Source organism: Cydia strobilella, chromosome 27, assembly GCF_947568885.1.
Source record: "Cydia strobilella chromosome 27, ilCydStro3.1, whole genome shotgun sequence".
Lineage (NCBI taxonomy): Eukaryota > Metazoa > Arthropoda > Insecta > Lepidoptera > Tortricidae > Cydia > Cydia strobilella.
The window spans coordinates 3,959,644-3,984,929 of NC_086067.1; the positions used below are offsets into that span (position 1 = coordinate 3,959,644).

A 25,286-nucleotide genomic window follows, 5' to 3' on the forward strand; every position below is an offset into this window, starting at 1 on the left:
TTAATTATTTACTGTCGTACGCCATAAATGTGGTTCTGGCATATAAATTCAATTAGTAGGTAATCATAATCAAATCAACCTTATCGATAACCAACAGTATAGTGCCTTTTTCTACATGGGATCAAACACAGTTATACAAAAAAATACAAAAATCTTTATTTGTTTTAAACACAAATTGCCATGATTTAGGTGATGGAGCCGCCCGGTAAGCAAAAAATTGCCTGTGTCGGGAGGCACCGCTCTTCCCTAGGTTAAAGCAAACTATTTTTAACCTAGGGAAGAGCGGTGCCTCCCGACACAGGCAATTTTTTGCTTACCGGGCGGCTATGTATCTTGCAATACCAAAAACCGCCCAAGTGCGAGTCGGACTCGCGCACTGAGGGTTCCGTACTTTTTAGTATTTGTTGTTATAGCGGCAACAGAAATATATTCTGTGAAAATTTCAACTGTTTAGCTATCACGGTTCATGAGATACAGCCTGGTGACAGACAGACGGACAGCGGAGTCTTAGTAATAGGGTCCCGTTTTACCCTATGGGTACGGAACCCCAAAAATATATTTATACGCGTCAAATGATATATTTTATACTTTTAAACTTGTTTACTTGCAAATCAACAGAAATGTATGGTAATGTTATGCGTTTTCGCTGAATAAATATCTAATGGATCTGGTTATGTGATATAATTATATACATATTTATGAACTATTTGACAGTTCTGAAACGCACAATGTTTATCTGAGCGTTACGCTAAAAATAATATGTAAGTATTAAAATTCATTCTAAATATATTCTATATTTTTATGGTTTTAAAATATTTCGGAGGAGCGCTATGTTGGCATAAATATCATTGCATTTTCATCATAATTACGGAAGAATACCTACCAAATATTTCGTTTTATATTTTGTACCAACTAATTGTGTATTTTTTCTGTTTGTCAATGTATTTCTAAATTGTGTGTTTGCAGCAATCAAATAAACGTCTTATCTATCATCTTGTAGGTATCTATATAACAAATGTTGGCTTAATCAGACACCGGGAAGTCATTCAAAATCAACTTATAAGATTTTAACAAAATTTCTTGCACTTCTAAACTATAAAATGCAACTTTGCAAACTCATTTCAAAGAATAAAGAGAGTCCTTACGAGCGGGTGTGGTGACAAATATGCGCCGCGGAGAAAAATATAAATATTAAGACTAAAAGTGTATAAAAACCAATTTTTAAAAGTAATTCAGGGGACGTAGTTAGCCATTGGAAGTGGGCAACGAGTTACAAGAAGTTGATCTACCTAAAGACATGGTTTCTAATTTATGACAAGTTGCTGCAAATTCTTAGCCAAATGAAACGTGTTCAAGAACCAATTTCCATAATAATTAACCACTAAGAAAAATGTTAATTAAAATACTACAAACCTAACCTTACCTTTATTTGTCACCTTGGGCTTCCAAAACTTATCGTTATTAGTTAATAACCCAGTAAATATTGAAATAGAGAGACCTTGTTGCTATCTTTAGTAATGTTTACCAGTTTACATGAAACCGGTTGAGTAAGGTTTGGATTCCAAAATTGTGTGCTAATGGGATATGGTTTGGTGTTTATGTGAAGACCACACAACACATGACCTACCTTTGCTTCGTAATTCTAGTTACCGAAAAAATCGGTAGTCCTGGTAAGAATGTTCCGTACATTCCACTTTTTTTTATTGGAGCTCATCACGTCATTTCAGATTACATGTGGTGATGGCTAGAATTTCAGATTACATGTGGCCTACTGTCCCTAGATGGCTCACTCTTCCACGGACGATCCATATTTATTTATTTATTATGATTCCATTAGTTTTTTGATATAATATCCAGCAATATGAATGTATTGTCTTTTAACATTTCTTGTGTTACCTACCGTATGTTTTCATGGTCATAGGAAGATCAGCGTTGGAAGACTTATAAGTCGCCAGCAACATGCTCAGATGAGGCCATTTCGTAGCCATTTTTCCTTTTATTTATATTTCTATATTTTTCTCTTTTGTTTACAAATAAATTATTTCTTAATCTTACTCTATCTATTGTACTAATGTATATATACGAAACATTCAGTTGGCTTAATAAATAAACGCTGACATAATGCTTGCATTAATCTGTCCAGATTTTTATAGTTAGCCGTCAACTGTAGTTAATCAGGCTTGATTCAATTTCGCCGATGTGCGAATTCGAATTGGATGCGATTTGTAGTAATCGGAGTATTCGTAATCACTTCATTGTACACAACACAGGTGTACATACAGAAATAGAGGTACAAAGGCGAATTTATCCCTATAAGAGTCCCCGGCAAGCTCGACCGAATTGCATCTTTCCATACAAACGTAGTTCCGCTCTTATTTTAAAACTACGTGTTGCATTGTAATGAAACTTTGCACATACAATGACATGAGGTATATCTCTATCTAGGTCTCAAATTAGTTAATATAGCTCCAATTTATAAAACAAACGAACTAGAGCAAAAACAAGTTTTGTATGAAAAAGTTAAATTCACTGTATTTTTTTAACTATGGTATCTGAAGCCTTTAACCAAAGATAGATATAACTCCGTAATAGATGGATACAGTCTAAGAAAAAAACGTGCCTAGAAAATCAAGAAAATTTGATTCTCGTTCAGAGGGCGCTACTAGTTTTGGCCTACAGTCGTATAGATGGCGTTGACGGTTTCGTTTGTTATTTAACAATTTTAACGCATATCAGTGAAAGAACATGGGTCAAAATCATAAAAATAATTAATGCAAATAAAAAAAATCATTTATCTATACTTAAATACATTCTATCGTATTTTTATAAATCTTCATTTTTAGTTTTAAAGTGTGTCGACAGATGGCAGTGAATTTACTGGGGTTACAAAATGTACTATGACAGTACCGCTCTAGTATAAGTTACTCTATGCTTTAACTAATTACAGACATAGATATACCTTATCCTATTGTAAGTACAAAATTTCAGAGCAATCTAGCTAGTCGTTTTAAAATGAGAGCGGAACTACGTTTGTATGGAGAACCGAGCTTGCCGGAGAACCTTAAGGGATCTCTTCCAGGTAACTTTCGAGTAGATTACTAATATTGTTTTTTTTTTGTCAACAGATCAAGTTGGAGAGCGTGCTCGGGCTGACAGTCTCCTCTAACGCTGCTCTAGATTGTGATCCCAACACTGAGCTCGTCGCGTACCCGGCAGGGTGAGTCGGAGTTCCGTATTTACAAACTTTCATTATAGTACTGTTGGGGCTGCCTCGACACTGTAGTGCATCAGGGATGTTTGCAGAAGCACACGTAGATTGTTTTTATGCAACAATGCGTAAAAGATGTGCCTCCCTGGTGCGCAGGGTGAGGGCCAGCACCAACAGTATCCTGAAAATGATCTCGAGCAGACTGGACTGTCCGTACATGAATCGGTGCTGCACAGTCGCAAGTGGAGGTGTTCAGCGGTGATCCATGAACGGACAATAATAATATAATGTAATGTAATTTAATTTTCAATTTAATTTTAATTGTTATTTTATTGTATTATAAACCTACTAACCTTAGTTATAAGTAAAACAAAATATGTAACTAACAATATGTGGATCCTGGTTATCTAAATAAAGAACTTTTAATTAATAGTATGAATCTTCTCAAATGTTTTTAAGTCTATGACCCTAATCTGTTAAACAAAAGCCATTGTTTTTTTTGTGCGAGCGGTCGGCCATTGTGTGCCATTGTGTCTGAGCGCGTGCTACGGCGTGTGCCATTGTAAGGCACACAATGGCCGACCGCTCGCACAAAAGAAGCCGTCTTAGGCGTAAAAATCATTTTAGAAGATGCAGACTATACAAGCCCTTCCCAGACTTGACGGCATAGATTATACAGGTTACCACACATTATTAGGTCAAACTACTTTTAAATTGCTACGCTGCGTATAACACTTCTAAATTGCATTATAACTGAACTTATTTCTTAATATATTACTTGGCATATCGGAAGCCAGTGAAACCGTGGCACAAAATAAGTAATAGTATTATCATACAGAACGACCACGCACCGCCCCGCCCCGATTCGAATTACCTCGCCCCGCGACACCAGATTGACGACCTTTTGCCGACCGCTCAGTACTGTTTTTAAGCAACTTACTCACACAATGACGGATGCCGCGTGTACAGACGTGCCGTTCACACATAGAAACGCAAGTGGTTTTTTATGTATACTTATAGCGTGCCCTGTGACCGTGGGTCGCGCTCCCATGGTAAAGTTCAGATGCAGCTTTTTGTATAATTTGTAGTGACCGTGAGTTGTCTTATACTGCACTCCACCTTGTAGTTCAGATGATCTGTACTTGGTGATAAGGAATCACTATGCTAAGTTATTACTACGTGATTGACGCGGAAACGTGGCCGGGGGTGCGGCCCACACGTCCGCGCCTAGCAGGAAGAAATACTGCATACTGGCACCGATTTCATCGGCAAGCTAAGGGAGGACCATAGTTTATCCGTCAAGTCTTGGAAACAATAATACTAAACACAGATTTGTCCGCCAGACATGCATGTGTATGTATATCCCTAGATTCCCTAGCTATTATGATACGTGCCAGTAGTTTGTCGATGAAAGATATTTTGAGGAAACCTGTGTCTAATCGTAATGAAAACTTGTTTTCTCTATGGATTGGAAGGTCACATGGCAACCTCATTCTTGCAGATCAGACGTTTTAATATCCTTTTGTGGTATATGTAAAAGAGTATCAGAACCTATCTTCCAATTTTATATTATAGGAGACCAATATCTACCAATCAATATAAATTTTAGCTTACTCAATAAAATAAAACTATGAAAACGGATTATATCGCGTATATTGAATTTATAATACATCCCGACGTTTCGAACCCTTTACAGCGTTCGTGGTCAACGGGTGACTGAGGAAAAATTACAAAGTGCAAAAATACCCACATATTAAAATAATGAACAATCATAGACTACAAACTTTAAGGCTGGTTGTACATGCAAAATCGGTTCATAAGGCTAGTTATACACTACAATTATTTTCAAGTAAAGATATATATATATATATATACGCGATAAAAAAAAAAAAGTCACCACCCGTCACCCGTCCCCCGTCCCCCCCGTCCCAGTCACCCGTTGATCACGAACGCTGTAAAGGGTTCGAAACGTCGGGATGTATTATAAATTCAATATACGCGATATAATCCGTTTTCATAGTTTTATTTCATGAGTAACTATCGCGGTAACCGAAGACAATATTACTCAATAAAATTATATTGCTGACGTTTTTCTTTTGAAACGATGAAACAATAATGATGGAAAGTGTAACGAAAACGTATTCATTTTAAAATAACTTTAAAATCAGCTTAGCAGCACAAAAGACTCCTTCGCTAAAACCTAATACGTCGTCATTGACGTACGTACCGTTAACAAACTAAGGATCCCATTGGTTACATTAACATATATTTGACGATAGCCCGTCGCCGTGGCCGTGCATACTAAACGGTCATTATGCAACATAATTCCGAGAACGGTCATCGACAGAAAAGATTGTTCCATCTTGGAATCTCAAAGAATTATTTCTAGCTCTTAATTTGTATATGACTGCAGATTACATAATATAACTAAGTACAGAATTGCATTGCATGACACGTCTTACGTGTTTTTTGCCTAAAAAACTGCTTGGAGCAATAGTGACCTAGCGTTGAACAATTAAGTGAATTACCACAAATATGACACAGAAATGGGAAATGTACATAACCTTATTAATAATGTAGCACACTGGCTAGCGATCACAAGGAGCGATCTTATTACTGGCGTTTCTTGACTTAACATAAGCAAATGACAATGTCTTACTTCTGCTTTTCAAACAGAAAATGAAAACATTTAATGTCGAATTCACTGAATAGTAACGCTGTAGGCATTAAACTTTTTTTGATTGTTTTTTATTGTAATATTCCTTTTTCAGGAGAAAGCCCTTGTAAGATTGTTAAGAGTTCCACAGGGATCAGTGTTAAGCTCTATTTTGTTAACTCTTTACAAAATACAGGCGTTAATAGAACTTAATGCATAAATTACGTACATTTGGCGATAGCATGGCACCGTGCATACTAAACGGCCGTTATGTCACATTTACATCACATGTGTGAGAGGTCATCGACAGAGAGCCATAAAAGGGCTAGCATAATATAACTAACAATGCTACTAGTCACATATATGTACTAGTATTGTTATGTTTTTTTTATATTTGAGGGAGTTATGGAGAAATGAAGGATTTGTTTTAACTCAGTCACCTGCAATAATATCTTACACAGCGAAGCGCGCAAAAATATCTGACACAATCTTATTTTTATAGCCATAAGAGTATACCATATTCTACTTATATATAGTTGGTCAAACCAAATTGTCAGTAAATAAGAAGAAAAACTATACTCATCCTTTTCTTTTGGGTGCTAGTACTAGTGTAAGACAAAGATAGTATGATTCTCTTTGTCTATGGTTGAAATGAGAAAGTTCTTTGACAAACTATAGTTCTCAAGACGAACGTGTATGGATATTTCCAATTAGCTACAGTGGCACTTTCTGAAATTGTAATACCATAGATAATGACGCTCAGGATTCAGAGGATTTTGGAGGAGGATTTTGGAGGTTCAGGATTGTCAGGTTTATACATTTTAAATACTGGTTACTCATTTGATTGAACCGTTCGTGCAAACTAAATTTAAACGATCTCGACTTTCACACTTGAAACTATTGATTAAGGGCTTGACTACACCGCGCGGCCGCGCCCGCGCCGCGCCTTAAATAGGTCGTTCAACTGCGACCGTGACATGCAACCGCGAATGCCAAGGTAAATGCGACCTTAATGAGTCGCGGTCATGGTGGAAATTGCAATGTTTAGCCACGGGAGGGGTGGCTCATTGTATTAATTAGTTCAAACGTAATATACAACGTGTAACGTAAATAACTGATAATAACATGATATGAACAGTCGAAGGCAAAAATATCGATCCAGACAAATGGCTCAAAAATATGTGAACACAACTTTATTGTCTAAGGTGTAAGAGCGTACACATATTTTTGAAACTTTTATGCCCTTGACTGAACATCACTACATAGTACATATAAAACAAAGTCGCTTTCCGCTGTCTGTCCGTCTGTCCCTATATATGCTTAGATCTCTAAAACTACGGAACGGATATTGATGCGGTTTTTTTTTAATAGATTGATTCAAGAGGAAGGTTTATATGTATAATTTGTAAAGGTTTTGTGTAAACTAGTTGAACTACCCGTTCGACGCCGGGGCGGGTCGCTAGTTGTAGAATTCGAGATCTCTGTGCAAACAGTGTGCATGGCATTTGCAATGGCAAAGTGTGGGGATGTCATAGTGTAAGGGTAATAGAGATGTGAAATTAAAAATTAAAATAATATAAATATTCTTTTCAAATTAAATTTCAAAGGGCATGTAAGGGCAAAGTCGATATTCAGGTCGAACCATAATACTCACAATCGATATGTGATAACCCCGTAAGAGTGATAAGGATAGATATATGTAAAAACAATAATGTTAGAGTAGGATAGCGCTTTAGAGAATAAAGAACACTTCCAATATGTCGTTGTTTCAATCACCAAGTCCTTACAATAGTTAATGTCTTCCTATGAAAGTATGGTGTTTACGATGACACTTCCACACTGTTCTATTCAAATCGGTGCATAAGTCATCTTAGATGGACTATAGCAATGGCGTAAGTGCTTCCCGGCCCGATGTCCTTTTTCTACGGAACGCCACAAACGCGTATCTTAATTCGCGATCATCCATTGATATTCAAGTATCGATTAGATTATGCAGTTTTAATCAAATGCATTATTAAATTGCCTGTTTTTAATGCGAAAATAAACCGTAAACGGTATACCGACATTAAATACCGGTTTATCTGTTTACCAGTATGGTGGTTTAATAGCAGTGTAACCTCGATAATGCGAAATACTCGTTAACACGAAAAATGCTATACCCTGCTCTTCAAAATCCAAAGATTCCATAACTCTAATAATTACATTTGACCTATCGAAGACATTAGATAAATAAATAAAAACTCTGAAATTCAAAGAAGATTGGTGCTTTGCATGCCTGTGTAATTTAAAGAAACCTAAAATCTCTTAATGAAACCTCCATAACACAAAAAATTCCAAAATACGAACAATTATATATATACGAACAAGGGAAACGCCATCCCTTGAAATTCCTCAGGCATGGAGGGCTTACCGCGAATATCGAAAATTGAGATATCGGTAACTACCTCTATTGCTCGAATGTATATATATATATATATATATATATATATATATATATATATATATATATATATATATTATAGATGCATGTGCTCTATTATCGTATCGAGTTTCCACTGTACTGTACTACCTATATATTGCACAAGATCATAAAACGATATAATGGCCCTCGCCTGTGGCTCGTACTATAAACGTCACAAATAAAGTGGCTTTTATGGCCCAGTTCTGTACTGTGTTTTACACTTCAACTGTGTGGAAATGGAAACATATTGTATACAGGGTGATACAGGGTAAATCAACAAGACGAATTTTATAGTATTTTTAAGAATCACGCGAACCCGCCGCCGAAGAAGTGAATTTCTTGGAATGTTCATTCATTCAGTCAATTACATTTTCAAGCAAAGAAAACTAGGACCAGACATAGATATGTGGAGTCAATTAACACTCCTACCACAATACAGTATTAGATAACTTGTTGTGTATATTACATACGTCGAAATGTGTACTAAAATTAATATATATTAAAATTTAAATTGACACCTACCTATAAATTTGTAATGTGTTTATCAAATAATTTAAAAAAATGTTATTTTTAAATATGTTATTAATAATTTTATATTTTTGTACTGTGACCTATAACTTTCATGTTTGGCAACCTGCTGTAAATGTAAGTTGGTTAATAAACAAATATGTTACCAGGCGTGGCTCACTCCGCGATTTAGTCGCGTCGCTACAAGTACATGCGGCCCTACGTAATAAATGAGTTTTGTTAGAGTGTAACTTCTCTACCTAGTACTATTATTTATTCTGTGATGTTACTTGAATAGTTATGCCAAGTTTTATGGTATGTCGAAATGAGAGCGTGACTTCAATTGTATGACGGCGGCTATACTACGTTTTTAGGGTTCCGCACCCAAAGATTATATAATTTGTGCCCAAAGGGTAAAAACGGCACCCTATTACTAAGACTCCTCTGTCCGTCTGTCTGTCTGTCCGTATGTCTGTCACCAGGCTGTATCTCATGAACCGTGATCACAGGGCGGACACGCTATACATCAAAAATCACTTGCGTTTCTATGTGTGAACGGAACGTCTGTTGCTTAAAAATAGTACTGAGCGGCCGGCAAACGGCCGTCAATCTGCTGTCGCGGCCGTCGCGGGGCGAGTTATAATTAGAGTCGGGGCGGGGCGGAGCGTGGCCGTTCTGTATGATAATACTATTACTTATTCTGTGCCGTGATAGCTAGACAGTTTAAATTTTCGATGATGTATTTCTGTTGCCGCTATAACAACAAATACTATATAGTTTTTAAGAAAAAAAACCCGACTTCAATGGGGCATGCCGTTGAGAGGTTACTTATTGTTGATGGTGCACTCCACAGACAATGAAATGAAAAAAAAAGACAGCATCTTTTGCCTAACTAAAAGGACGTAAAACCACCCACTTTTCTAGTAGCATTTCGTTTCTGTAAGGGTCACAGTTCCAACCTAACCTAACCCAATGTTCTGATAGCATTTCGTTTCTGTAAGGGTCAGAGTTCTAACCTAACCTAACCCACTTTTCTGATAGCAGTTCGGTTCTGTGAGGATCGCAGTTCAAAAAAAAGTCCAGGTCCAAGTTTTAGTCTGGGTCCATAACGAAGAGAATAAATCGCAAAACGTGAACTATGTGTCGTTGAAGAGTTCCATTCTGATCATCATCACCAGTTCCACTTCATCAAATGTCACTTTTTTATGTAAATGCTGGATTTGTTGATGAAAATACAAAAATCACTATATGTATGCCTTTCACATTTGAGGAGTTCCCTCGGTTCCTTATGGATCCCATCATCAGAACTCGAGCTTGACAAAAACGGGACCAATCTGTATGTATATGCTTACAATCAAAAAAAGAATTTTCTAAATCGGCCCCGAAATGACGGAGTTATGGAGTAACAAACATAAAAAAAACATACAACCGAATTGAGAACCTCCTTTTGAAATCTTGAAGTCGGTTAAAAACAGAATAAAATAAATATTTAAGTGGGGCTCCCATACAACAAACGTGATTTTTTTGCCGTTTTATGCGTAATGGTACGGAATCCTTCGTGCGCGAGCCTGACTCGCGTTTGTCCGGTTTTTTTAGCATTAAGTAGAAAGAAGGTAAGCGATCTTGACGTGTCTTTTTTTTAAAAGACACTTTGAAAAATAAGTCAGAGCAAATAGGTAACAATTATAAATTATATACGATCATTTACATTATTTTTCTTTTTTTTTCATAAGTAATAAGTAGTTACTAATTAAAAAAAACCGCGTTTTAATAAAAAGACACGGCAAGATTGTTTACCTTTTTACTAATGCTTAAAAAACACGAAGTGTACGTTCGCGTGACAAGACAAAGAAAATGAGGCCAAAACTCCACTAACTGTCACTTCGACGTCATTTGTAGTGAGAAAACATCAACCGATTGACATACAAGTGTTAACACGTATGTTACAATGTATATGTATGTTTGTCTGTGCGACCGTGAGAGAGGACGTCGCGTCCGTCATACAGACGCGGTTAGATTGAGGGTGTAGGTGCGAGCGGAGCGATTAGCGGGGCGACGAGCGACGACGTTTAGGACTAACAGCGCTTGACAGGACATTGTTTTTTTATGTAATAGGAAGCAAACAAGCAGACGAGCCGCCTGATGGGAAGTAGTTATCGCCGCCCATGGACATAAGCAACATCAGGGGAGCCACTTATACGTTGCCAACCTTTGAGAACTCTAAATACCTGCTTCTTGAAGCACCCCATGTCATAGCGCAAGGGAAACACCTCACCTAATGTTTAGTATTTATGTAAGCTTGTATGTAGTACCTAATGTGCAGGTAATCTTCATGTCTAAGTGATGTCAATTGCTATTTGTACCTATTATTTTTGGTGTCATGATAATTGGTTGAAAACCAAATGTACAAGTGAAAAGTGATCATTTAAAAATTTAAAACAATATTCAATATTAGGGCATTTTCTATGAAAAGGGACCTTATTGTCGATGGCGCTTACGTCGCACAGCGTGGCGCGGCATTGTATTTATATGGGAGCATCATTTATAATGGCGTAAGCGCCATCGACAATAAGGTCCCTTTTCATAGAAAATACCACAATTTATGTGTTTTGAGACATATCATCGATGGCAGGAATCCCTGACCCTGCATAACATAGCAGTATAATTTTAGTATAAAAATGTAAATGCTATAGCCGAGGAATTCGACTAGCAAAATTTTAAACAGAAGAATACTTTCAAAGTTATTGAGGTAAAACCAGCGCGATCACCAAATCTTCCGTCGTAAATTTCGCGCGGCGCGCCGTATCTTTTGTTCCTTTCTAATTTCCTGGCCTTACGGCTTCTTAAACTCGCTTTGGCTTCCACCATGGCCGCACCATTCCATACCGTCACGGAGTCATCGATAACTATTCCCGGTGCGTGTGCGCCGATGGGAAACCTGACCGGCTGTGTGCGCGGCGGTGGCGCCTGCTGGCGGCTACGGGGCAGTCATTTGGCACAGAAAAATTTATAAAAATTTGGGTCGAGGGAATTTCACATTTTTGTCACGTCGTGATTATCACTTGTCGCTGCTGTAACAGAAACGTCGCATTACTTTCGCATTATGATATTAGCAGAAATATATAAAAGTTTAATCTAAAAACATATACCTTGTCCATACCTTATCTAATGTTAAATTTAAACCATAGAGTAACTTATACTAGAGCGGTACTGTCATAGTAAATTTTGTAACCCCAGTAAATTCACTGCCATCTGTCGACACACTTTAAAACTAAAAATAAAGATTTATAAAAATACGATAGAATTTATTTAAATATAGATAAATAATTTTTTTTATTTGCATTAATTATTTTTATGATTTTGACCCATGTTCTTTCACTGATATGCGTTAAAATTGTTAAATAACAAACGAAACCGTCAACGCCATCTATACGACTGTAGGCCAAAACTAGTAGCGTCCTCTGAACGAGAATCAAATTTTCTTGATTTTCGAGGCACGTTTTTTCCTTAGACTGTATCCATCTATTACGGAGTTATATCTATCTTTGATTTAAACTCAAAACGTGGTTGGTGACCCCATCTTACATTGATACACACTGAAGATATTATTTTAAAAGTCGTCAAGTTGTCCTGATTCTCTCGCTTCGCTCTCCTACACTTTACACACTCACATTCACACCCTCAAGCACAAATTCATCGCCTTGTCACCCATTCTCACACATAATTTTTAAGTTATCTAGATTTAATTAATCCAATGTCCCAACTGTTTCATACTCTTTTTGGTGAGTCCGAAGATGCAGGCTCAGCCTAGTGTGGGCCTTACCGGACACCATTTTGTGCATGCTACTGTATTCTTAATTGTTCTCAATAAATTTATTCTTATTTATTTAAAAATTAAAATAACACCAGACCCAGAAGTCCATATAGTTGTTAGTTACATGCATTTATTGACGCCTTTTTAATTCTAATTTCACATAGTGACGCCTAAGACGCTTTCTACTCCCATGTATACTAAAAACCTTACCTAAAAATGTACTGTATGATCTCATTAACATTGTTGAAAACCACGGCAGATGTATGCCAAGACTAAAAAAAATACTACCTAAGTCTAGAGTAATGTATAATATAGATTCAGAGATTTGATGTGTATAGATTAGTTTTATATATATATAATAGTATAATATAATTATATACCTAATAGTATTAAGCAAACGCGGATCGGACCGCGCGAACTCGCCAACTATTACATAAACCAAAGAGGTTTACAATAGTGGCATACTGGCAAAAGTTGTATGAATATTTAAAGTGAATAAATAAAATAAAAAAAAGAGACCCCACACTAGAGTCTTTTGAGCGTCGGCGTCTCATCAGCGCTTAAAAACGCTTTGTGTCTCTCTATCACTCTTCCATATTAGTGCGACAGTGACAGTTGCGTTTCGATCGCTACGAAGCGTAAGCGATTGGCATGTTGGCTATGCGGCCAGTTGCGCCAAGCAGCAGCCATAGAGTTGACGCAGACGCTCGGGAGACGCTAGTGTGGGGTGGCCCTAAATCGAATAATATTATTCCCGACTGCATTCATTTTGATCTTCTTAATTCTGGATACGAGTATATATCTTTGTCCGGCCCGGGAATATATTGGATGCGATGCCAAGAAATGAGTGGATTACTTTATGTCAAACGAAACGGCAATCTCTTGACCTAATATTAAAATGCAGTTAGCATATCTGCAACGCCGCATCGGGAAAATCATTTCATCTTGCTATACTTACCTAAGATCGTTAGTTTGAATCTCGGCTCATACCGATGCGAAAATTTACGAAATATCATTTAATGTTTACCAATCCTTCGGTGAAGGAAAATATCACGGAGTAGGATGGAGATGGCAAGTGGGCGTTCCCGTCTATCCGACAGTAGCGACCGACTCACTTTATGCACAGACTATGCTCAGTTGTTGTGTAAACTTCATGCTCGAATGACATTCACGTCGTACGTACGCTCGTCTAACAAAAATTGATAATTAAATTTAAAATGCCGTATTGTGCAGTATTAAGCTGCAGAAATCACAGCGGTTTAAAAAATCTTTCACGTGGAGGTATTTCCTATCACCGGTGGTTATTTATTTAAATATAATCCGATAAATACGAAAAATCTGTTTATTTTGCATTATTTACGATGTTCGTTAAGTAAATTTATATTTTATCAGTTAGAACTTAGAGTTCACAATCCTTTGTCACTATTCTTTACGTTTATCTGGAATATTCGCTATCCTAAATGTCAAATAACTTCGCTACTCAGATGCTGCGCAATGTCGATATTTATATCGATAAAGTTAAAGTTACGATATTTCAAGTTTGATGTTTGGTTCGGTAATAAATTATTATTTTAGACACGTTTCTAATTATTATTTGGGATAATCAATGTCTTAGTAAATATGGCAGCTCTGGTCATCAAGCACTAAGTTAAGTCGGGGTCATTTCATGGCAACCTTTCAAACCTTCGTATTCCTTTACATACGTTTTTGTTTTTTACACCCATCATATTTTCATCGTTAATATAATTAGACTAGGTACTTAATGCACTTATGCGTACAATGCATGCAATGTGCCATGAATAAACGTTTTATATTTTCTATTTCTTTATTATTAATTATTGTAGGTTACTACAAGATGCCGATATTAAAAATAAATGGATCAATGCTACTGGGCAAGAATATAGCACCATATGCTAGGAGCATTTCTTAGAGAAAGATTTCTGGGGATAAAATTGCCATACATCTCATCTAGCGTCCACACGCCTAAAACTTAGTTACTAATTTAGTAATTATTAGTGACATTCGGGCTCACTAAATTAATAAAAAGTGTTCCGTACCACGCAAACTAGCGTCAAATATTGGAATTTTGCCGCCCCCCTTCCTGATTTGATAGGTCACAATCTTACAATCAAATCAAGTGGGATCGATGAGCCAGTTTCATGTATGCTTTCACACCATACAATTAATTTGACAATTTAATCAGGTTGTCCCGTCTAGATTGGCCTTAAATGCTGCTACAAGTAAATATATTGTTAAAGACGAATACTTACTTATGTAAGTAATTGCAGATTTGTGATTACAAAATAACAGCAATACAGAGTTAATAGACCTTTAAAGAACTATGATTTTATCTGTTTGACTAAGATATATTTAATGTTCACATTAACAACCTAGTTGGTCAATTAATAAGAAACAAATTTCTAGTTAGATATTTGTTGTACTGTACTACATATTATTTTTCATACAATCACGATTATCACTACCTATATTATAATCATAAATAAAGTATCGTCTAAATGTGTTAAAACATACAGTAATGAAATATCAATACCTAACTGAACACACAAATATCGATAAAACGCTCCGATTACACTGTCCCCTCCCTATATCGTCGAATAGAAAGAAGTTCCAACGGTTAGCTACTCGCAGGCGTGTAGAGATCTCGAAAACACCAGTGTAACGTGACCGTGAGATCCGTAACAAACCATGCGTAATTAGACCTTACTTATACTGGTTTTTTAGCCCTTTTCTCGCCTGTAATAAGTAAGTGATTTTAAAATTATATAAAATAACGCCATCTGGTGTTGAGTAGTTGTATTAGGTGAACGTTGAGCGAGCTTTTGTGAGATGAATGAGATAATGAAAGAGTCGTATGTCATATAGCTTTGACATTATATTTTAAACCGTCACTCATGTAGCCTACAGTTGATATTCGTTCGAGAAATGTCCACCGGTAATAACCTTTTGGTAGGGAAAGTTGCTACGAATCAGAGCAATTTTGTAAGTGTGTGACGTATTTTAACGTGGCTATGAATGTGTGAGTTTAGCGACACTGGTTTTCATACTAAATAGGAGTCATTTCACATCCACTAGTTTATTAATTCGTGGAAAATATCTACTACTAATCCCAAGAGGCCTTGTTTCCCCTGTGTGTTGGGTTGGAAAGTAAGGTGATGGTTGTATTCATAAAAACTGAGACCTATTCTTTAGATAAGAATGTAAAAAGTGGACCCCAGATTAGGCCAGACGCATTGGCATCCAATATATTTATTATTGGGATTATTGAATCCCTACTAATACAAACTTCCTTACTAATATTATAAATGCGAAAGTCTGTCTGTCTGTCTTTCTGTCTGTGTGTTCCCTCTTCACGCTTAAACCGCTGAATCGATTTAGATGAAATTTGGCATAGAGATAGGTTGAGTCCCCGAGATGGACAGGATAGTTTTTATCCCGAAAATCATCCCTTAAGAAAGTAAAAAGCGGGGTGGAATTGAGATAATTAATGAAGTGCCTGCTAATTTGTGTGCATAATATGCTCAAATTAAATGATTGCTATGAGAATTTTTCCAGGCGCTATACTTACTTTAGCTGCTGTTACTAAGTCCACGCTGACGAAGTCGCAGGCAAAAGCTAGTAATATTATAAATGCGAAAGTGTGTCTGTCTGTCTGTATGTCTGTTACCTCTTCACGCTTAAATCGATGAACGGATTAAGTTTAAATTTGGTATAGATAGACTATAGAGATAGTTTGAGTCTTGGGGAAGGACATAGGGTAGTTTTTATCACGGAAATCATCATTCTGCGTAGAGCCGTAGACAATGTCGAAGACAAGAGCGTTACGTTACGAGTATGTGTAAAGATTGTCCCCATAAAGGCGTAAATATGGGTACACACATAGCAAAGCATATATATCTTAGTCTGTAAGGTATTTATTCAGCCACCAAAAACGTTGTCTCTCCGGTGTTACACCATAAATCGTCTGCAATAGACGAAAAGGCCAATGAAGGTATTTGTAATATGGGCCTTGTTGCCTAATTAATTTTTTTAAATAAATTAATTAAATAAAGTCTTGACCTAATATTAAAATACATCTGCAACGGGAAATGTCGCAGGTGGATCACTTCATCTCGCTATCTTGCTACAGGAGTACCTAATGCGCCGCGAAATGGCGTAGACCTGCGTCCGGTCGCATATATCCAACCTCATAAAATACTGGATTCACAGTTTTAATTAAGCATACCTAAGTAATTATGTGCCCATCCCTTGGGCATATGAGTTGTTAATGTTACATGTTATTAATGTTTTACGAGAGGGTCGCTAACCGAAGGGGTTTAGCTGGGTCGGGTTAGCATAGCCTAACAAATTACAAGGTTTACTATAGTGTAGGCAGAATAATAGTAATTTTCTCAAAAATGGACGGCAAAGTCGACATTGCCGGTTAAAAAGTAGGTCACGAAGTGCGTAGTTTATGGACAGTCAAAAAATTCAAAAGTTAAAAACATTGCAGTCTCGATTTCGGGACTGCAATGTTGCATACAAATTCCATTATTTGTCAAGTTCCAAACTTTTAAAAAGTTGAAGTAGCCATATCAAATGAAGGCATAGGTCCATTAAACAGCCAAACAGATGATCAGTACTTATTATTATAATGTTGGTACCGCGACTATTTAGGTGTCTCAAATAGGTTGGCGTATTTTCAGCAGAAAAATACACTTCAATTTTTAATTAAAAAATAAAACGGCGGCAAAGCAAATCTTTTTACTTTTTTCTGTGAAAATATATACATAAGAACGTTGCTTCTGTAAAATATTTCTATTATATTTGCATTTATTGCGCCATTTTTGAGAAAAGCACTATATATGACTCGGCTGGAAGGCTACTTGCAGCTTGTCGTCCGTTTAAAACGAATCCTCAGCCAGCAAGTAGCTACTTCCGAGCCTCGATAATAATGTACTATTGACATTGTATTTACTAGGTGTAAATAAAATTAAATTTTGTATTAACTTACATATTTAATACAAATAACATATTCCGTTTGTCACAATATTTTTACAGATATTAAGTACAAAATATTTAAATGTCATAGGTAATACCAACCCCAAATGAAATGGGAACAGGCACTGAGAAAAAAGAGGTGGCCTAGTCATACGAGTAGTCATTGATTTTGCTAAAAATGTGATACAGAAATCTGATCTAAGATGCATAAGGAACATACGTTTACTAGTAACTGGCATGCAAAAACCATACTAATATTATAAATGCGAAAGTCTGTCTGTCTGTCTGTGTGTTACCTCTTCATGCTTAAACCGCTAAACCGATTTAATTGAAATTTGGCATAGAGATAGTTTGAGTCCCGGGGAAGGACATAGGATAGATTTTATGTCGGAAATCATCCCTAAAGATACTGAAAAGGGGGATGAAATTGAGAGATTTAATGAATTGCCTGATAATTGATGTCAATCAATTAAGCTTATACTCAAATTGAATGATTGCTATTACACTTTATCCAGGCGCTAAACTTACTCTAGCTACTGTTACTGATTCCACGCAGACGAAGTCGCAGGCAAAAGCTAGTAAAGAATATAATCATCTCATCCCAACATTCTTATACATTATGAACTACACGTTTTAGCTGTCGGATGCTGGAGTACCTAAAGCCCCGTGCCAGAGAATTTGATAGGGATTATACGAAATTGAAATACAAATTTGCGAGCGGGCCTAGAGGGCATTTCGCTTGACTTGTTCGGGGTTTACCTGTACTATATGGAAATAAATATGTAATCTCCCTGAGCAAGAAGCACGTCTTGAATATTTATTTGTATCTTAGTACATTCATTCAATATCTTTCTTTTATTATTATTTTATTTTTATTTATTTATTAATCAACTTTACATTTACAGTTCAACCAAACATGCAAGTTATGGGTTATATATCCTTTTGTGAATTCTTATTATTAAGTTTGACATATCTATATGACATAATTCAATGTTTTTAAGAATAATAATAACTGCATCAATAAATTGCTCTGATATTTAGATTAAGGTAATATTTAAAACTTGACAATTTAAAAGTGCTTGTTGCTAGGCCTATTTGAATAAAGAATATATTGACTTTGACTTTATATGTACTTAAAACGAAGATAATATGCTTATCACTAAATTAATTAATATTAATAGTTGTGGGCGTGGATATTGATTCTATGTCGGATTTAAAGACCACAAGGATGACAAAACAAACATTTAAAAAGAAATTAAGTTACTTTTTTTTAAATAAAATAAAGGGTCAAATACAATACAATACGTAACCCTTATAATACATTACATTTGTAAACTGTACGCTCAGATTGGAAAGTTAACCCCTTACTTCATGTCAAAAATAAAATAAGTATTTGGTTAAAAGTAAACTTTAATAGCTAAAAACATAACAACCATATAAGGCTGCGCATGCAGTAAAGGGTTAAGTAGGTAAGTTTAGGTTTAAGATAAAGTTAAGTTACATATCAACCGCTAACACAAACGCAAAGGAGCCTCGTCTGCCAACAAACCACTGTGTGGTTTGGCAGAAGAAAATATGTATTTAGTTGTAAGTAAGATCTTTGAATAAACGTTTATTTATTTATTTTATTTTTATTTATGTAGCGGGCTGCTGTGGCTAGGAATTTCGGTTCTGATTGTGAGAATATGTCAATAGTGGGATTATGTAAAATGTTGTTATTAATATGGTTAAGTGCGATATATAGAGGACTAGTGACTAGTTTCATTGTGCTGGTCTTGGGAATTACGAACGTGGGTGTAATGCGAGGTCTGAGAGTAGTAGTAAGTAGTAGTAGTAGTAGAGTATTACGATGTACGCAGTTCTCTAAAATAAAGAGATGGTATTGGCCATCAAACTGCGGCTTGCAAGTTTTCTTTCGCAACTTCCAATTAAATATGAACGTATGATTTCTACTGCCCATTGCAAATTTTAAAGGTTTATCTACCTGTCTTGAGCAAACCGGACTAATCCCAATAAGGCCAAGTTTCCCTGCTGGGATTGTATTGTTTTTTTTTCCACACTTACAACTGTTTAAGCAAAAGCAAAGAGGATATAATAAGATAGAGCGGTACTACTGTCATAGTAAATTTTGTAACCACAGTGAATTCACTGCCATCTATCGACACACTTTAAAACTAAAAATGAAGATTTTAAAAATACGATAAAATGTATTTAAATTTGGATAAATGATTTTCTTTATTTGCATTGATTATTATTTTGACCCATGTTCTTTCACTGACATGCGTTAAAATTGTTAAATAACAAACGAAGCCGTCAACGCCCTCTATACGAGAGTAGGCCATAGGTAGTGGCGGCATCTGATCGAGAATCAAATTTTCGTGATTTTCGGGGCACGTTTTTTCCTTAGACTGTATCCATCTATTACGGAGTTATATCTATCTTTGCCTGCACACAGTGTACGCTCGACAAAAAATCGGAACAACACTGGGATGAAGATCTAAAACTTCTTTAATTTTATAAATTTGATTGATATGTTGATAATGAAAATAGCTTAGTAAAAGTACTAATTTCACCTTTTCCCTATTACAGATGCACCGTGGTCCTATACAACGTACGCAAGAACCGTCAGACGCACGTACTGAACGCGTCAAGAAAAAGCGTCACTTGCGTCGCCTTCAGCCCCGATGGAAGATACCTCGCCACTGGGGAGTGCGGGCACGCGCCCGCCGTGCGGGTTTGGGACCTACAGGTATGTTTAGATAAATAGATAAACTGTTTATTTGTTTAGTTAACTTTGGTTTGTGTTTGAATTTTTAGGGTTCCGTACCCAAAGGGTAAAAACGGGACCCTATTACTAAGACTCCGCTGTCTGTCTGTGTGTCTGTCTGTCCGTCTATCACCAGGCTGTATCTCATGAACCGTGATAGCAAGTTGAAATTTTCACAGATGATGTATTTCTGTCGCCGCTATAACAACAAATACTAAAAACAGAATAAAATAAATATTTTAGTGGGGCTCCCAAACAACAAACGTGATTTTTTTGCCGTTTTTTTGCTTAATATGCGCGGGTCCGACTCGCACTTGGCCGGTTTTTTAAGTACTTTAATTACCATACCCTGACTATCATTGTAACCTGAATTACCATATACGCAATAAATAAACAAATCATTTAGAAACTGGTAGAAGTGTTTGATATTAGCACCATCTTGCGGCGAATGGCGGCACTAACGCAACGTCTGCATGAACTGCGACTTCGATGGCTCTTGTTAACGTCATCTAGCGGACAAAATGGAAACTATCTAGTATCAAGTGGTGTCATCATTGTATGTTTTTTCAAATAAAAAAAATTGTTTCAGGACCCGACGGCGTCAGGCGCGGTTCAGATTGCAGAGTTCCCCGGACACACGCATGGAGTCAACTGCGTTGTAAGTAATTATGAATCTTAAAGTCTAAGCAAGAATACCGCGAAAAACGAAAATCGAAGTTTCTTTATCTGCCTCTCAATCGCTCTTGTGTATTCGAGCGATTTCGATTTTAGTTTTCGCCGTAGGGCTCTAATTGTCTATTTGCTATGTAGTTATATCCTCTCATCAACAGATGGCGTTGTAACTAAACTATCTTTTCAGGCCTTCTCAAGGTCGTCGAAGTACCTCGTGTCGGTGGGATCGCAGCATGACATGATCGTCAACGTGTGGGACTGGCGGGCGAATTTGAAACTGGCTAGTAACAAGGTAACAATAAAAACGTTTTATTAATAAAAACAGAAAATAGACTCTGAACCAAATGAGATCTTTTATAACCTCTGGCCCACATATTTAATATATACGCTAGATGACGCAAATACCACGATTTGTATTGAAACCAACCGTGCCGACTTTTTCATACAAAATTTACGCGTAATATAATTTTAAAATTACTTATCTGTGATAGGAAATATGTTCTTGCCTTTGGGTGCTCGCAATTTTTGGGCTGTTGTAGTTAATTATCATGCAACGAAGCGTTTATTAAGTTTTCACGGACGTCCGGCTGTAACAACTGACGCGTGTGGACTGTAAAGAGCGACGGTCAACCTCGACGCTTGGTCGGGGTTCGGACACGCGAAGTAGATGCATTTGCGTCTTCTATGGTATATTTATTTCTGTGCTCTGGCCTTCTGATGTTTGTACGCCACGCTTATCGTACGCGGCGCGTCATCGTGAATTTATTTTTTCTATTTCCCGACAGGTGTCGTCACGCGTCAAAGCGGTGAGCTTCGCAGAAAATGGCAATTACTTCGTCACAGTCGGCTTTAGGCATGTCAAGTTCTGGTATCTGGAGTATTCTAGAAATGCTAAGGTGAGTTTAATTTGACTTATGTTTTTTTAGGGTTCCGTACCCATAGGGCTACGCTAGATGTGGGGGCTAGATGTTGCGACTAACGGAAAGTATAATGCTCAACGATTTTCAGCTAGTATTGGGTATAACCGGATTAACCGGAACTATATTTCCTACTCCTTCTGCATATAATATTAGTAGTAAATTGTTGAGCTTACACTTTTATTCAGTCACGACACACGGGACGTCTATTGTCGAGTAGCAGTACTGATAGTTCCGCTAGATGTCGACTACGAAAATAATAGTCGTTTTGGTAACAAAACTGATGTATAGACTGAGCACTCTATGTCTACTTAATTCTCTATGGTAATATAGAGTCCTATTGGCACCTGTATAGTATGAATTTTCTCTCAAATGATTTTTACGCCTGGGGTCCTAATCTGTTAAACAAAAGCCATTGTTTCTATTGTGCGAGCGGTTAGCTCCCGTATGAGCCATGCGGCATAGAAACAATGTCGTTTAAAAAGCAACTGTATCGTGGCGGTTTTAAGGTTCAAGTCTATGTACACCTAACATGTTTTGGTAATGCAGGACGATGGAACACCTCAATGTAGGCGAGCGCTCATATTATTACAGATTTGAACCTTAAAACCAATAAGATACAGCAGCTTTTTAAACGACATTGTTGCTTTGTCACGCGGTCAGAACGGACACAAAATAAACAATGTCTTTTCACGTTACTCGCTCGGAAAACCTCAGTGTATAGCGCGAAATCTGCGTGCAAAACTCTATTTTATCCGCTTGCGTGCAAAAGTCATTTGAATTTCGAACATGATGAACATGTGTGCTTTTCTCTTGTTTATTTTGTTTGGATTTGAGTGTGTCTTATGTCTTAAATTTGATATGTTAAATAGAGGGCAAAAAATTTTTTTTTCATCGCATTTTTCTCGCTGTAGTGAGGCGAAAAGTTGTGTGTTCCGCACGGCTGCAAAATTATTTGGCGTATCGTGATTTGAAAGCCTCGCTACGCTCAGGAATCTATCATTAGTGGTATCTTAGATTCCATCGCTCGCTCGCGGCTCACGCCAAATATTCACTTTGCAGCCTTGCATAACAAATAACTATTCTTTAACAGATTAGGGTCTTAGGCGTAAAAATAATTTGAGAAGATTCAAACTATACACACATTTTTTTAACAAAACATACTTTTTTTCCCAGATCAAAGAACCAGTACCTCTAATGGGTCGTTCGGCGATACTAGGCGAACAGAAAGACAATGAGTTCTGCGACGTCGTGTGCGGGAGAGGCGAAGCGGCTGACAGCACGTACGCTATTACCAGGAGTGGGCTGTTGTGTGAATTCAATAGTAGGAGGTTGCTAGATAAATGGGTCGAACTTAGGGTGAGTAACATTTATTCTAATACAACATATCCCCACGATAACACTCCAATTGTTCTCTCCTAATTGATAGAATAACATAATATAAAAATTCCAGACAAGTATAAAAAAAGTAAAAACAAGCTCACAAACGCTGCCATAAAAATAATGAAACCGCGATGTAGAAGCAGGGGTGCGAATGTCCTCGCTTCGGGCAAACTCGGCTCCGTTCGGCTCAGCATTGCTCCGAGCAATTATTAGGGTTGACACAACTTGACGTCCCTTTGCGTGCACGACCACCGATAAGATAATGACTTGAATTTTGACAACCCTAAATAGCCGAAAGGGATAGTACCATATATTAGAAAGGGACAGCATGATTCGACCCTGAACCGCTGTCAAACTTCGGTTTTGTAGGAAGTTTCCTTTCTGTACGGTAGTACTATTATTTATTGTAGAAGTAAAGATATTACGAACAGCGCCACCTAGCGGCGAGTAGAACAAACTACCTAACCCTTCTCTATCCCACAGACATCAGTAAAATAGTACAATATGCTTTTCTATGTATCATTCATCGCTCCTATATAATGAAACCGCGATGTAGCACTTACAATATTACGAACAGCGCCACCTAGCGGCGAGTAGAACAAACTCCCTAAGCAATTCTCTATCCCACAGACAACAACGGCGGATTGCTTGTCTATTGAGGTCGGTTAAAGCCAAAATAGTATACTAACTTTATTATGTATCATTCTTAGACATAGTATATGCAAGTAGTTATAGACGCTCCACCGAGCGACCGGGGGAAGAGAAAGAATATTCATATAAAATTTGGGCAGCATAGGATTTTTTCTCTTTCACTCTTATAAATTTTGGTATTTCGCCATCGCCTCCTACCTATGCTGCCACCCGGTCGGTGATAAGGACAAAGCATGGCACTATTTTCTCTTTCCTCTTATAGGAATCGCAATAAGACTATCTTTCTCTATCAAAGAGCCTAGCGGCGAGTAGATTAAACTTTCTAACCATTTCTCTATTCCACAGACGACATCAGCAAACTGCATGTCGATCGGTGCCGGCTACATATTTGTGGGCTGCGCCGAAGGACTGGTGCGATGTTTCGCTCCTGACTCCCTACGATACGTTACCACGTTACCGAGGACGCATTATCTGGGAGTGGACGTGGCCCAGGGACATAATATAAGGTAAATAAAAATATTATGAGTATAGGTATACACGGTGGCTAATAAATAAGTGCATTCCCGTTGCCAGGAAGGTTTAGGGATTATACTGAGCAACTTTTACTATGGGACCAACCCCGAAATGGCGAAAAAAAGGCTGTTTCATACATTTTGGCTGGTCCATTTTCTATGGGAGGGTTAATTTTTTTTCGCCATTTCTGGGTTGGTCCCATAGTAAAAGTTGCTCAGTATGATCCCAAAAGCTCCCTGGCAACGGTAATTCAGTTATTTTTTAACAACCCTGTATACGGGGGGCAAATATAGAACAGTCTGGACTATCGTAGTCCTATGATTTTATTACCTTTGTATATTTGCCTTTCTGCATGTGACAACTCATAATTTCAAAACTATATAATTTCATTTACAACTTCGACGTGAATTTGGCCTTATTTAACCATATCACAGGCACTAAATTAAAATGAAAGTTAAAGTTTTCGATTTAGACCACAAGGTGGCAAACTCTCTTCCCCCTGCCTCCCTTTTCTTTCCTTCCATTCCCTCCCCTCCCTCTCTCCCCTTCCCCTTCCTTATTTTAATAGGTGTTAGATACGGTTTAAGCATGTGTGAGTGAACGTATTAATGTATGCATGTATGTGTCAAATTCAGTCACAAATCTCTACATACAACTATCAACCGTATTACAAAGAAACAATATGGGGCATTTTCTATGAAAAGGGACCTTATTGTCGATGGCGCTTACGCCGCACAGC

General features: G+C 37.2%; 1 protein-coding gene across 1 annotated transcript in view; it reads left to right on the forward strand.

Moving 5' to 3' along the window:
* The window catches only part of LOC134753493 (mitogen-activated protein kinase-binding protein 1), a 130,941-nt gene that overhangs the window by 54,777 nt on the left and 50,878 nt on the right, over positions 1–25,286 (forward strand). Inside the window, exons 3-9 of the mRNA XM_063689372.1 lie at positions 3,126–3,217; positions 20,234–20,393; positions 21,001–21,069; positions 21,271–21,375; positions 21,869–21,979; positions 23,177–23,359; positions 24,380–24,540. Coding sequence (XP_063545442.1) covers positions 3,126–3,217; positions 20,234–20,393; positions 21,001–21,069; positions 21,271–21,375; positions 21,869–21,979; positions 23,177–23,359; positions 24,380–24,540 — 881 coding nt within the window. The remainder of the gene's footprint in view (positions 1–3,125; positions 3,218–20,233; positions 20,394–21,000; positions 21,070–21,270; positions 21,376–21,868; positions 21,980–23,176; positions 23,360–24,379; positions 24,541–25,286) is intronic.